Below are 15,605 nucleotides of genomic sequence, written 5' to 3'. Positions count from 1 at the left end.
GGCCGAACTTGACCACAGGCTGCTGAAAGGTGGATGATATATATATATATATATATATATATATATATATATATATCTGTGACATGGATTTTTTGTGTTGCTTTGAAATATATATATATATATATATATATATATATATATATATTTCAAAGCAACACAAAAAATCCATGTCACAGACAAGGTGTCAGAACAACTGAATTCAGTCAGGGTGATTCTGTGGTTATGAAAATCACAAAAGAGATTTAAAAAAAATAATAATAATAAAGGGTTGGATTTAAATAAGACAATGATGAATGTACTAAAAAGAGAAAAATTTAAATATATAAAGATAAATAATGGACAACAAACTTCCGTGTGTGACCTCAAATGCAGTATTTTTATGAGCAACTACCAATAAAGAGAGCCAGAATATGGCTGTAAGGGAATGATGCAAATAACCCTGATGTGTGTCAGTGTGTTTGTCTGTCTGCAAAGAGAGAGCTGGCAAGGGTGCTGCTCAACACCGATCGGTGACTCAGCACTGCCAAGCTGGTCTGTGAGACTGTGACATGCGTTTAAACGAGCAGTTCCCACAAAGAGACCCATTCAATCAAAGCTCCCCTGCTTCTCCTCTCCTTTAAATCCCAGAGGAACTTGACTCCTGAATCCCGCCAAGACTAATGAGTCCCAGGAAACCGCTTCAGTTATCCCCCCTCCCCAAGAACGTAAAACACCTCTACAATACAGACTTCAGTAGCCTCATTTCACCCCAGTTTGGAGGAACGACTTTTATACCGAGAAGACATTTTAGGACACAGTCATTGATATTAAAGTGAATAGAATCTTAGCAACGCAGCAATTTGGCTTTTTGTTTTCAAAGCTCTGCTTCAAACTCATTCAAGGTAACACCTGGGGGGCATTTTTTTCCACTCGACATCAAAGTTAAAGACTGAAGTCTTGACACTCTGTTTTTTTCTTTTGTTGGTCACTTTGTGGTTATTCATGTAAATTTTATGCATATTTCACTTCCCTGCTTCACAGGACTGAGTGTGCATGTTTGTAATCTGTTAAAGGCTTTCACTTTCATAGAGCAAATTCTGGTTTTGTAACATTCAGTTTTTCCAGATGATATCAGGGATTCTGGAGCCAGCGAGACTACTGTGAGCAAAAACAAGAATGAGCTGTCTGAAATCCATCCTTCTATTATGGTATGGGATTGCTCCACAGGATGTAGGACGTTTGGCTCCTGCCCGATAAGGACATTAGCAGAGTTGGGGGCATTCACTGTGTGACTGGAGGCAGAAGAGTCATTTATTCATTGTGATCCTGTTTCTCAGACTCACACAGACGCAACTACAAATTGCCCTGTGTTGTTTCAGTAACACAATAGGATCTTTGTCCAATACTGACTATTGCATACGCCGATGTAAATGAGATGCAAAAGATTATGTGAATTTGCATTAAAAGGACACATTTATTATTATTAATTAGCATACATAATGAATCAAAGAAAGAAGAACCACTAGAAACATGCATATAAGATCTGTTTTGGTCAGTCAGAAATATTGAACCTCACGCTAAACAGTAAAGACAAGTAGCTTCTCAATACCTTACATACAGTTGAAACCAAAAGTTTACATACACTATATAAAAAGACGCGTAATTTTTTTTTCTTACTCTCTGACATTAAATCAGATTAAACTTTTAATTAGGACAATTAGGATTATTAAAAGTATTTCTATTTGCTAAATGCTAGCATATGAGAGAGAGATTTTTTTGGAGAATGTTTTTTTTTACCTTCTTGAAAGTCAGAACTTTACATACATTTCATTAGTATTTGGTACCATTGCCTTTAAACTGTATGACTTGGGTCAGATGTTTTGGGCATCCTTCCACAAGCTTCTCACAATATTCGGCAGGAATTTTGGCCCATTCCTCCTGACAGAAATGAGCCAAGTTTGTAGGCCGGCTTGCTCGCACATGCCATTTCAGCTCTGCCCATACATTTTCAATAGGATTGAGATCAGGGCTTTGTGATGGGCACTGCAAAACATTGACTTTGTTATCCTTAAGCCACTTTGTAACCAGTTTGGCAGTATGCTTCGGGTCATTGTCCATTTGGAAGACCCATTTGCGCCCAAGCTTTAACTTCCTGGTTGATGTTTTGAGATGTTGCTTCAGTATTTCCACATAATGTTCTCATGATGCCATCTATTTTGTGAAGTGCACCAGTCCCTCCTGCAGCAAAACAACCCCACAACATGATGCTGCCGACCCCTTTATTTCACAGTTGGGATGGTGTTCTCAGGCTTGCAAGCTTCCCCCTTTTTCCTCCAAACATAATGATGGTCATTATAGCCAAACACTTTGATTTTAGTTTTGTCAGACCACATGACATGTCTCCAAAAAATGAGGTCTTTGTCCCTATGTGCATTTGCAAACTGTAATCTGGCTTTTATATGTTTCTTTTGGAGTAATGGCTTCTTCCTGGCAGAGTGGCCTTTCAGCCCATGTCGGTACAGTACTCGTTTCACTGTGGATAATGACTCACTCTTACCAGCTTCAGCCAGCATCTTCACAATAAGGTCTTTATTGACCTTATTGTGACCTTATTACTACAAGGTCTTTTGCTTTTGTTCTTGGGTTGATATGCACATTTGGGACCAAAGCATGTTCATCTCTGGGACACAGAACCCGTCTCCTTCCTGAGCGGTATGATGGCTGGACATTCCCATGGTGTTTAGACTTGGGTATAATTGTTTGAACAGATGAATGTGGCACCTTCAGGCATCTGGAAATTGCACCCAAGGATGAACCAGACTTGTGCAAGTCCACAATTCTCTTCCTCATATCATGGCTAATTTCGTTTGACTTTCCCATGATGTTACAGAGAGAAGCAGTGTGTTTCGGGTGTGCCTTAAAATACATCCACAGGTGTGTCTCTAATTAACTCAAATGTTGTCAATAAATCAGAAGCTTCCAAAGACATGACATCATCATCTGGGCTTTCCCAAATTGTTTAAAGGCATAGTAATGTTAGTGTATGTAAACTTCTGACTTTGAAGAAAGTAATAAAAAATTAAAAAAAAAAAAGAAGTCTAAAGTCTAAAAAGTCTAAAGTCTAAGTCTAAAAAATCCTTCTGTCATTATTCTGGCATTTAGCAAATAGAAATAATTTTGGTAATCCTAACGGACCTAAAACAGGAAAAGTGATTTCATGTCAGATAGTCAGGGGAAAAAAGCATATGTGTCTTTTTCTATAGTGTATAAACTTCTGGTTTCAACTGTATTACATTGAATACGTAAAAAACAACAACAATTCACAATAATATCATGTAGAATTGTGAAACATACATGCATGTATGACGCCGGCATCCCAAGGGTCCATGTGGTATGGATGTCCCTATTGATAGTTGTCCCCTTTGGGTATCTCAGAGGTATCGATAAAACAGTCTGGCAGGCCATCACCAGAAGTGGAGGTTATCGACTGAAACATGTAAAATGGCTGCTATCGAGTGTCAAGGGCAAGAGGTTTGTGCAAGGTTGATGTTGTACCCAGGAAAGACATGATTCTGTGCTATGAGACCTTCTGTAAAATAAGATCTGTTACTGAGATGAAGGGATGGCCTCTCTGAATGATCCTTCTAACCGTAAGCTCCTGAGAAATAAGAGAAGCTGTAATAAGAAGTGTCTAAAATATCTATAAATATATAGATATGATATATACATATAAAGGACAGCTTTTTTCATTTTTCCCAAGGCTGGCTTGATTGATATAGCCATAATGTAGTAAATAGGCGTGTTTCCACTGAGTACTTTCTGAATACTTTTTGGAAAAGGAGTGTTTTGGCTCCGCCCACTAGTTAGTTCCCCTCGGCCTCTATTCCCATACAGGTGCTTTTGTAACGGCTAACCAACAGAGTTTAAATGACAACAGACCAACGCGGAACTTATGTACTTATACTTATATAGCGCCAACTTAGCGCTATATTTAGCAACTATTCTATACTACTATACCCCTCTAGTGACTCTTTCAAAAAAGCGACTAGCGACAAATCTAGCGACTTTTTCTGGTGTTATTGGAGACTCTTTCTTAATGAGTAGCGCTGTCCCAAAGCACTCACAAGCGGCTCAGTACTCCTGCAGCAGTTTCTCCCAGCTGCAGTCAGCAAAGCAGGAGCTGTTAACCACTCAGCGTCCAGTTTGCACCAAATCAAATTAAATCAAAATTACTTTTTTCATCCCCGAGGGTAAATTCAGCTAGTCTGGTAGAATCTCTGTTAGAATGAGACAGCCTGATGGCTGTAGGAGAGAAGGATCTTTTGAATCTCTTCGTCCTGCAACAGAGAGAGAGGAGCCGTCCACTGCTGTTTTTTTGCTCCATAAAGGTTTTGTGTAGCGGATGATCTGGGTATTTCAGGATGGCCTGGAACATGTTGACAGGTCATCTCTCCACCACCTCCTCCAGTGTGTCCGACCTGGCTCCAACCACAGAACCAGCTCTTTAGACCAGTCTGTCCAACCACCTTGCATCTCTGTGTCTGATGCTGCCTCCCCAGCAGACTGCAGCATAAAACAACACACTACCACCACAGACTGATAAAACATCTGCAGCATCGCACTACAGATGTCCAGAGATCTGAGCTTCAAGAAGAAAAAGAGGCAAATGAATCACACATGCGCGAAATCGCCGCCTCAACCGTATCAGCGTTGACTAGTTAGTATTAATGGCTCAGTAGCGGCTCAGAAAGTACCTCCTTTGGGTACCTGATCCGGTGAAGTTGGGCAGATCTTAGGCCGATCCTCTCTCCCAAGTCACACCTATAGCGGCTCACTAGAAGGAAAAGCACCTAATGGAAACAATACCTAATTACGTAGATGTTCTGTACCCAGTTTATCTGTTTACTGTCTTATTTTGTCTTCTTGTGGTTTATTTTTGAACATTTTCATAAGCCAGTATTGTTTAATTGTCTGGGATTTGGTGATTTTTATTATAATTTCTTCTTCCTCTGCTTTTGTCTGTCATCAGTGGTGATTATGTCCCTGCATTTACAAGCCAGCCCAAGATTCCCCGTACACCTGAAGCAGCAGCCAGCCAGGACAGCAGTGCTCACCGGGCTCGAGGCCCGGCTCTGGCGCCCCAGTTTTCCCAGTCGGAGCCGCAGCAGAGCAGCCGGCCGGGCTCCGCCAGCTCCACAGGAGGAGGGGGACGAAGTGGAAGTAAGCATATACCCAGCAGCCAGTGTTGGCAACCTTCACTTCCGGGTGGTTGCTTTGTCTATGTTATCATCTGCTTTGGGAGATAACCAGCTATGTTCTGTGCCTGTTTATGTCAGTCTTTGTTTCATTAGTCAGGTGTGGGTAATGTGGATAAAACCCTGCATAACAGTATATGAAATTTAGCATTTATATGCTAATATTTTAATTACGGCCGGGACTTGAAAAATTAATGTAATTAATTCGAGGCTTTGTAATTAATCATTCGAAATTAATCGCATTTTAATCACATATAAATATTTGACCTGAGAACAGTGAGAAGTAATTTTTTTCACATGGATTTTTAGTATACCATTGAATAATGACTGAATACATAAGCTTAAGCAACAAAAATATTGTTTATTTTAGTTCAAGTCCAACAGACCAGTGCAATTTTTGCCATTAAGTGTAGCAATAGCATATTTAGAAATATAGTACATTTCAGAAATTCAGTTAGCCTATAGGTAGGTAGACCTTCTGTAAACTATAATACTTTGGTTTTTTAAGTAAAACACAATCCACGCTAGCTACAACACTAGCCGCTAGCTGCTATATGTTTTGCATTGAGGTGATACTTGAGGCTGGATGTGCTGCGGTGATATGCAAATTCCTTGTTGCATAGCAACACAACCATGCTCTTATCGACGCTTCCATCCGTTGGTTTTATGTAACAAAATGTCCCATCATCCACGGGGCCAACCAAAGCGCTCTCATCAGCTTCTTTCTTCATGTTCACTGTGGTTTGTTGTTGTCTGAACTCATGAACGCTAGTTAACGCTAATTAATTAATCTTAAATAACGCGTTGAAGTCCCGGCCCTAATTATAATCTAAAAAATTAGGACATTTAACTGGCTAGTAATCATTCACAAAAATGACTAATTTTGGTTAATTCTGGCCATTAAACAACTGACAAATCAAAGTATTCCATTTCATAAATGTAAGAGAAGAAGTCCTTCATTGCCACAGTTACCTCATTAGAAACAGTGCAGTACATCTCCACCAACACCTGAAACGCAATAGAGACATGGAACAACAGCTGCTGCTCCGTGGTGGAGTTCATTAGCAGTTAGGGTGCATGACTTTTCTGCCTGTACAAGTCATCTAAAGTCTGAACTCTCTGAAGTCTCTGTTCGTCTAAGACATTTTTCATTCAACCAATATTATAATTTTCCTTCTCCTTACAAACAGGTTTTACCAGAACTGTCCACTCTAGTTGTTCTGTAAAACAAAAGCGGACTCACAATAACGTGCAACAAGACAAAAGTGGGATTTACTGTAAAATGACAAATCATGCTCCAGTTTCCACGGAGCTCACATCTTGAGTTACATTTAGGGATGTCAGCAGTTTCAACTGAAATCCTGTAACAAAATATGCCATTACTTTGTTTCAGAGGTTTTGCATTCCTGAGTTTGTATACCGGTAGTTTACAGTGACACAATTAAATTATTGTGACGAAAAGTATTTTAGATACTTCACACCATTTATTCCTTCACAGTTTCGTGGGCCAAAGTCACCCTAGATTCAGCAGACTTAGGACTCCTCAGCCATGTTTTACCATTGTCTTTTTAAATCTCTACATACCTGGTTTTCTTTTGGACTTTTTCCTTTACAATCTATGATCATTTGTTGCTATCCTTTCAATTTCACTAATTCAACTTTGATTCCAAAAAAACACTTGGACATAGTATAAAATATTAATTAAAATAGAATGCTTAAAATTCAGTGTGTATTATGTATATTTACAAAAACAGAGGTTTATCAGTTTGTTTTGGATAGGTTTCAATTCAATATATGTGACAAAGGATTTACTTATTCTGTTTTATTTATATTCTAGACAAAGTCCCAGCTCTTTGGGGATTGAGGTTGTAGTAACAGAGCCACAGAGACAGTCCTTGGACATCAGGGTTGTCACGATACTAAAATTTTCAACTCGATACCGATATTCAGGAGAATATTTGATACTCGATACCATTTTCGATACCACAAGGATAAAAACAAAAAAAATGTAACAGAAATATTTTATTAAAATGGAACATGTAAAAATTAGATAAATATTTAAATAAATATTAAATATTTATAATAAAAAACAGTTGTGCAAAAAGAAACTGCAACAAGCTTCAGGTCTGAGGTAGTGAAAAAATAAAATATAAATAATAAATAAATAAATACAATAAACAATAACAATTAGAACAATATTTTGAGGTTGTATGCTGTGCACAGTATTAGGCAAGCTTGATAAAAAAAATAACAATAACTTAACTTAAGTGTTCATTCCTTGGCTAGGTATAGATACTTTTGAAAATGAGTATCGTATCCGGATACAACGTTTTAGTATCGATACTTTTTTGAGTATCTATATTTTTGACAACCCTATTGGACATTCATCATAACATAACACAACAACATAACACACATCACAAAGACAAGGCTGGTTGAATTTCCTCCAGATGGAAGAATAGGGAAGTTTAGTGTAGAAAAAGCAGGTGTAATAATCATGTGAAGTTGTATTGGAAACATTGCCAGCTACAGTGTGATAGTTTTTTTCATTTTGGCAATACATATATGACAGTTAGAAGGAATAAAAGTAGGTTTGCTGAGCCCATCCCTACAGGATCCACATACTGTGTGTATTTGCTGTCAACTTCACATCTTAAACATAGAACTTGAGTCACTGCAGTGAAGATGGCCTGATCAGTTGCTCTGGGGCTCTTTGTTGTGATAACATCTCTTCATGCTCTCATGCATCTTAACTGCATTTGATGAGCGAGTACCTCCGGCTCTTACACCGGCTGCCCTTACCATAAAGCCTATAATAGAGCCTAATGGTCAGTCCAAGCCACCACATCCTCATATGTGTGTGTTGTACTTTTGAGGTCTGGCAAGTGTCAGACATCGATCGACTTCTGAGGAAGTCACTTAATCGCAGCTCCGCTTAAAGGGCAATAAGCAGGCGCACATGACATGGCAAACTAAATAAGTACACTTTTAATGTGAGCATCCTTGGCTTTTATTGGTATGTTCCCTAGTCTCTATGTTTTCAATTTATTTTCACTTGAAGGCAGCTTCTGCTGACTGTCAGGTCTCATTATGCCTAATGTTTGCTGCTTGGTGGAGTCTGGCTGCAGAGACAGCAGTCACACGCTGGGACAGGGTCCTCTTTCAGGCCCACTTTTGGTAAACACATCTGTTGTGACTGACAGAGACGCTCCTTTGGCTGAGGAAAGATAGAGGAGGCATTTTTTTAGCTGACCACCCACTCAGCCAGCGCAAACAAGCAGTGGAGCTGCCGCTGCCTCGCCATTTTGACAGGATGGAAAAAACGGCATTATCCTGCCCAAGCCATGTTGACAAGGCTGATTCACGTGATGAGGGATCCCTCTTATGTTGCTGTGGAACTAGAGAAAGTGTAGGAAGTACATAGTTTTCTCTCAGGACTGTCACTCTGCCCTAAATGATGTTACAACAATACTTTGTTGTGTGTGTCTGTGGGTTTGACTCTCATTAAGGAGAATTTTTTTTTAAAAAAGGAGTGAGATGAATAGACTGAGAATTTTCTTGATTGAATTTAATTTTGTGGACACAAAATGCACTTAAACAGTTTAATTGCATGATATTGTGTCGCAAGACTCACCATATCGCAAAATGCTTAAAATCGCAATAATATCGTATCGTGATTCAAGTATCAGGATAAAATCGTATCGTGGGGCCTCTGGAGATTAACACCTCTAATAAATAACATAACATCTGACACTCTCAAACCCCACATCCCTCCCTCCCTCCTTCCTCTTCCTCTTCCTCTTCTCTCTCCTCCTTCAGGCAGCCAGTCAAAGAGAAGGTGAAGAGGGAACTGTCACCATGGAGTAGCCCTATCTCCCCAGGAGCATCGAGCTTCCTGTAACATCATCCCCCCAGGTTGTGATCAGGGTCAGGGCAACAGAGATGGTCGAGGATCGGCAGCAGCAGGAGGAGGGGCTGGAACAATGTGGAGGATTGTGGCTCTGCATCCCCCCCCCCCCCCCGTTCAGCTTCAGCACAGACTACTTCTGTAACAATAACCACAGGCCCCAGCAGCCCAACCCTCTGCACCTTGTAACCTTAGTTGGCCCTGAATTTCTCCACTCTCTCAGCAAGGTGATAGTTGGCACATCTAAATATGTGCAACATCCTCCAGCCATGGCAAAATGAATGTGCAACAAGATGAAGGGGGGTAAAGTTCTGAATTGGGGAAGTCCAAGAGAATAATTGATTAACTTTTTGGTTACTGGTTTTCTTACAAAAGCACATTGCATTTCCTTCACACAAGCTGGCATAAACAGGGTCCCAGAGATGCTTATTTTTGTGATATATTCTCAGTATCTGTGCTTAAGTCTGAACGTAAGTGTTCAGACTAAAGTGCAGCATGCTTCCACCAGGTTTTAATTACATGTAAACGGGGGATTATTGGTATAAATATGATTTTGGAGTCATTCTAAAGATATTTTTCAAAAAAAGTGACGTTTCACAACTTGATTCTACTAATCTATAATCTTCTGAATTTCACTACGTACTGTATATATTGATTTCTGACTGTGGTGGAAGATATCCGTCCACATAAATAAATAATTGTACCAGCATTACTTCAAATATAAGGCATTATCTCATATCCGAGTATCTGCTCTCGTTTTATTGTTTACAGGAAGGACACAGGTCTGGGCATGAGTTTTCAGGCTAGTGCATGTTTTTACAAAACTATTTAGAAGTGCTTATTGCTATTAACATACACTACCATCCATGCAACATCTGAAAAAAAAACTTGAATTTGTGTAAATGTCTTAAATCCGACATTTTCTTTGTACATTTGCTCTATTTTCCAGCTGTGGTGATGTACAGTATATTTATGTTAAGTGCTGCTTTTCTGTTGTAAAGCCGATCATTTTTAAGTGTTTTTAAATAAATGTGGGACACATGTCACTGGGTGATGTTGGTCTCTTTGCTCCCATTAACTGCTATATTGAATACATTTAAATTCTTCTTAATTAAGTGACTCTTAAAAGATTATTAGCTCCATATTACATCCCATTTGGCTGCTACTAAGATCTGCCACTCAGTCTTGAATCATAATTCACCACCTCTTACCTAATTACTGACAGCCAGTAGTTGGCATGTTGTGCCCACACAGTGCTGTGTGCTAGCCTTTGTGCTGCACTCTGAAAAGAAATAACTCTTTGTGCTCCACTCATCAAGATGTCACACAGACACGGCAGGAACATTTCTGCTCTAGAGTCGTGTTGTAAACTGAAAGAGAAGAAACTGGACGGCTGCACACTTTGATGCGGAAGTCTCAATTAAAGTCCTGATGAATAATTATTATCAGGATTCATTATATACAACTCTTCTGTTTTTATCTTGGTGAGAGTGTTGCATCCTTGGCTAATTAAAATTCAGACCCCTCCCCATATGTCTGCCATCAGTGCTGACCATTCAATAAGCCTTTTTGTTTGTAAACAGTTGAATTAATGAAGGCTGCTACAGTTTCAGGGTCCTGCAATTAAATAAGTTACACCTATCCTTTTTTTGCTATAACAGGTCAAAGTGTTTGCAGTGAAAAAGGTCAGTGTCTACATTAAACTCATGACATATCAGAGGGAAGTTGACTGACCATCTCTGTGTTATTAACCCTTTGATGCACAACATGGCTATAAAGTGACCCAACTAAGTTTTTATATTCTATATCTTTGCAATAAATGAATTTCATCATTCAGTATTGCAAGTTTTCCTCAAAAATCTTGTTTTTGATCATTATACATCCTATTTTTTTTGTTTTAATTTCTTACTTTTTGAATTATAAAAGGTTTTTTATCACTACGCTTCAAGTGCACAAGGTCATTTTTGACCCATGTTGTGCATTAGAAGGTGTTTATATGTTGTCACCAATTCACCAATCACCAATTTAAAACCTGACAAAGAAGACACAAATATTCACTATCCTATTTTGTTAAATTGGTGTTTTTCCAATGGAAATTATTATTTGGTGACTCTAAGTCTCAAATGTTAAAATATGTGATTTTCCAATGTAATCTGGTGGTTCTTACAGCTCTTTTAAAGTTAAACCTTAAAAATAAGACAAACATAGTTACACATATACTCAAATTGTAAATTTCACTTGTAATGTCACTTTTTGTATCACTATGCTTCTAATGCACAAGGTCATTTTTGACCCATTTGTGTGTAAACTCGATGTTATAATACACAAACTATTTTTCTTCATAAAATATGAAAGGATAGATATATATATTCAAACACACAGCCAGCATGAAATAACATGGGGAATGAATGTGGGTCATTTTGGACCCATGTTGTGTATTTGAAGGTGTTTATATGTTGTGCATCAAAGGGTTAAGTAAAGGCTCCAGGAATGATATTACTAGTTTTAACTGGGCAAGTCTTACTAACACTCACATGTGATCCCCTGAGATATGACATATTCAGTGATTAATCTCGTGAACGCTGCCAGTGAGCAGCAGCACAATGTGAGGAAACAGGCCACACATGACAGACTGACGCACTTGCAGCCAGGTGGCTGTGTAACCCTGAGCAGAGCCACGCTGGTGCTGTCCAGCTGTAACGGCGACAGAGAGGAAGCTGCTGCTTGCTATCAAAACAAAAGTGGATAAAGACGAGGGATGGGGCTTACAGATATGGAAAAATATCAAACAAATGGCTTTTATCACACTGAGGGGGGTACAGGTTTGTTCTTAACGACTCTCTGGGCCTTTACAGCACCGAGTGCATGGAAACACATTTCACCTCCAGGGTCTATCTGTTTTACCGATTCACTTTTAAATGGCTGTATCAAAACAAGCTGCAAAGCTGTTTTCTTCAAGGCTGCATTACCAACAGGGCAAAGTGGGCAACCGTCCCAAGACCCCAGAACTCAGAGCCCTGAAAGCTCAAGATGATAAGGGCCTTTCGGTGAGACCTGCATTATTACCTTATCTTGAGGACCTGAAGGGGGCCTAAAGGGTCAAAATCTATTTTTAAGATCTTCAGTGCTCAGATGTTGCATATTTCTAAATTAATGTTATATAGCAAGTGTCTCTTACAGGTTAATCCAGCCATGATTATCCAGGATCACAATAACAATGGTCTTCTTCTTTTTTTGTTTTCTTTATTTTTGCTTTTTAAAACAGGGATCTTTGTAGTTTTGGCCATCACTTCCATTGGTCATCACAACAATTTACTCAGAAAGCAACATGTCCAAAACACGGCTGTAAAACAAAGTCCATTCGCGTGACTATCATGCACCCAAGTTTAACCATGTTGCATTTGAAAGTGCAAACAGAAATGGGTTTGCATGGAGCAAATACAATGGGGGAAATCTAACCAGTAAACAGCTTTTTGCATTTACTGCATGACTATGTTAAAATTACCCTTTGACTTTGTTTGCATTATCTTGAATATTCTTAGTTGACTATGTCGTGTTGACTCAAAACACTCTTGTATCTATGCAATTAATCTGATAAGAATATGTGACCATAACAGTAGGAATGATGGCCAAAGCTACAAATGAGATACAAATATAAGATCTAGATGTTGATTTTTTTGCTTGAAGACGCAAATCGTCAGTAGTGGGAGCATCCTCTACTGAGTGTCATCAGGATCACTGGCACCACTTTCAGATCTGTTTATCAGTAGACAGCCCTGTGCTCCACTGATAAAAGGTGACGCCATCTAAGAAGAGACAGCGCTTCAGTGTCTCTGTCTCCTGAACCTCCTGTTTCCTTCTGACCGGTCCTTTTGATAAAGTGACCCCCACTGCTCTTTTGCCGTAAACAATTGAAGCTACGTATTTTCCTTTCAGGCTCATTAAAAGAACATCATTGCATATGGACAGAAGTCAGTCTTGTCAGTGCTTTGGATATTTTGAAAAACATAGTATTGTTCAAGGTTAAAGGCACCCCTCATCAAACAGACAAAGGACTAAAGCTTATTTGGAATTCAACTTTTACATTTTTGACCTTCTCAGGAATGTCCTCACAAACGATCCGTTAACCTTTAGCGTGAATGCGTCTACACTTCTTCAGTGTGTACACTGGAGCAAGTCCAAACTGTGGGTTAGTATGTTTTGTAGGACACAGTAAATGTCTAAGGCTGTTGATTCTCGAACAGGAAGCGGATAATCAGTCTGTCACAGATGACAGCTGCGTCACTTTAACAGCGAGCCACACTTATTGCTTTCTTCAAGGCTTTTCTGCATGCACAAAAGGTGGACGACAACAAAGTTACTGGAAAGTTGATGTTTAACACTGAAAATAACTCAATGGTGTCCTATTTGATTTTGTCCGTATCACAAGCTTCAACAGTAAATGACCTATGGCCAGTTGTCCAGAACTATCGGCCTTCAAATCTTCCAATATGGAAAGCACTTTCACGCTTTCTATATTGGCTTCAAAACCCTTTAAGCTAACAGAGTTGTACAAATTAACAGGACATAGGTTTGCCAAAATGTACATCCAGTCAGTCTTTTCTAACTGGATGTTAAGACTAACAGTTTTTATATTTTTAAAAAGTTTGTTTCCCAGTGTAGATTGTCTCATGGTCAGCCTTGTGGCCAGTAAGGTGAATAAAACTCACTACAACTGTGATTCCTACCAACCTTTAAAGGTATACTATGCAGGAATTGTCACTTACTGTTTGAAAACACAACATTCAACCTTGGCCCCTACTTCTCAAACAAAAGTGAAAGCAAACCCTACATTCACTCTTTTTTGAACAAGCTTTATCCGCTTGGCATTTCACAGAGCTATATTTGCTTTTTCAGTGCTGTATCTGCTATTTTCATAGCTTTGTGCCAAATGAATAACGCCCAGAAATGTCCCAAACAAAGAAAATGAAAAGTAAAGAAGCCAGAGTTCAGAGTTCTACACCTACAGACACCACCACACACTGAGTCATAGTGATAATGGAAAGGAATTATTTTTGCATGAGCCTATGCCATGCTTTTTTTTCGGGAAATAGTGCACAGTAGGGGTGTGACGAGATCTCGCAAGATTAAAGTCGACTATATTTCTTGTCGCGTTAAAAATCAGTCTCGCAAGATTTGTGAGTTATCAAACTTCAATTTGTGACCTGTGGGGGCAGTAAAATGAAAAGAAGAGGAGGAGAAGGAGGGGAAGCAGCAAGCAGTCAGAATGACGTTGCAGGGGCTCGGTAAGAAGAGTAAGAACAAATCTAAGCGGCACAGTCCTCCCGCAGCAGTCTCCCCCAGCTGCAGAGCCGGAGTCTGCAAATTGCTAACAGGCTAACAGTTAGCTCTGTAGCAGTACAGTGTGTATGTGCTGCTGCTGCAGGAGGTGTTCACTTAGCGATCTCTGTCTGTTTACAACAAGCACTCTGTGCACAGTTAGCGATGCCGGTTAATTCAAGATCGCTATGTTTATGATAATTAGCCATGCTGCTTTGTTTTGATCAGCTGCTGATATTGTGCAGTTAGCGACGGCGACCACAGTTGCATCTCCCGTGTTTAATCCGTTGTGTATGTGATCACAGTCTAAACTGTTGCTAAGCGATTACCATATGTCACCTCCGGAGTCTCATTAATCCCTCTGGGGTATTTTATTTTTTATTTATCTTATTTTAACTTTTAAAAGCCCATGCCTACATCACGCATGTAAAGAGTTATAATAAAACATTTCAAAATGCATGTGCAACTCGGTTAAATAAAAGTCATATATTTTGTCATTGTAGTTTTCTTAAAATCTTGTCTTGTCTCGTGAACCCAGTATTGTGTCTCGTCTCGTCTCGTGAGCTGAGAGTATCGTCACACCCCTAGTGCACAGTATTCCTCAGTGCCTGACGGTGTTTTCCACCCTTGGGCCTCAGGGGGCAGTAGTGTGCCTCATTGTGATTTAACGGATCACAATGAGGTTAGGAGTATGCTACGCTAAGGTTTTGGGTAGTGTGGTACTGTGAAAAAACAGTTAACCTGTGTAACCACACTAGATTTGCCAAATAAACATCATGTAAATCATTCTTCGTCATTTATGTGACTTTGCCTGTGGGACACTTCAAATCAGTAACGTATTTGAAACCAAACAGGAAGGAGTGTCAGCATTACTAAAGTCTTACCAGGAATTATTAGTGTTTACTAAAGCCACAGGGGCCTCTGGTTGGTTGGAGAGGGGACAGGTGTTTACCTATAGCTACAGCTGACAGGGGCTTTCATAACAGCCGGATCACATCAGCTTTGTTCTTTCAATCTTTTCTGAGAGGAACATCCTCAGTTGACGGCTGAGTGGAAAAGAGGGAGGGAGGAAGAAAAAGATCCCCTCAAGGCACTTTTTCTTTCCCCAGCAGTAAATTCTTTCATGGTGACTGAAGAGTTAGCAG

General features: G+C 39.5%; 1 protein-coding gene across 1 annotated transcript in view; it reads left to right on the top strand.

Moving 5' to 3' along the window:
- Nucleotides 1-10,187, top strand: part of LOC131978068 (lisH domain-containing protein ARMC9) — a 38,893-nt gene extending 28,706 nt beyond the window's left edge. The window contains exons 25-26 of the mRNA XM_059341576.1: nt 5,009-5,199; nt 9,054-10,187. Of these exons, the coding sequence (XP_059197559.1) occupies nt 5,009-5,199; nt 9,054-9,076 (214 nt within the window). The 3' untranslated portion in view covers nt 9,077-10,187. The remainder of the gene's footprint in view (nt 1-5,008; nt 5,200-9,053) is intronic.
- Nucleotides 10,188-15,605: the final 5,418 nt, after the last annotated feature.

The sequence above is a fragment of the Centropristis striata genome, chromosome 9, assembly GCF_030273125.1.
Source record: "Centropristis striata isolate RG_2023a ecotype Rhode Island chromosome 9, C.striata_1.0, whole genome shotgun sequence".
Classification (NCBI taxonomy): Eukaryota; Metazoa; Chordata; class Actinopteri; order Perciformes; family Serranidae; genus Centropristis; species Centropristis striata.
This window is presented reverse-complemented; position numbering and strand designations above follow the sequence as displayed.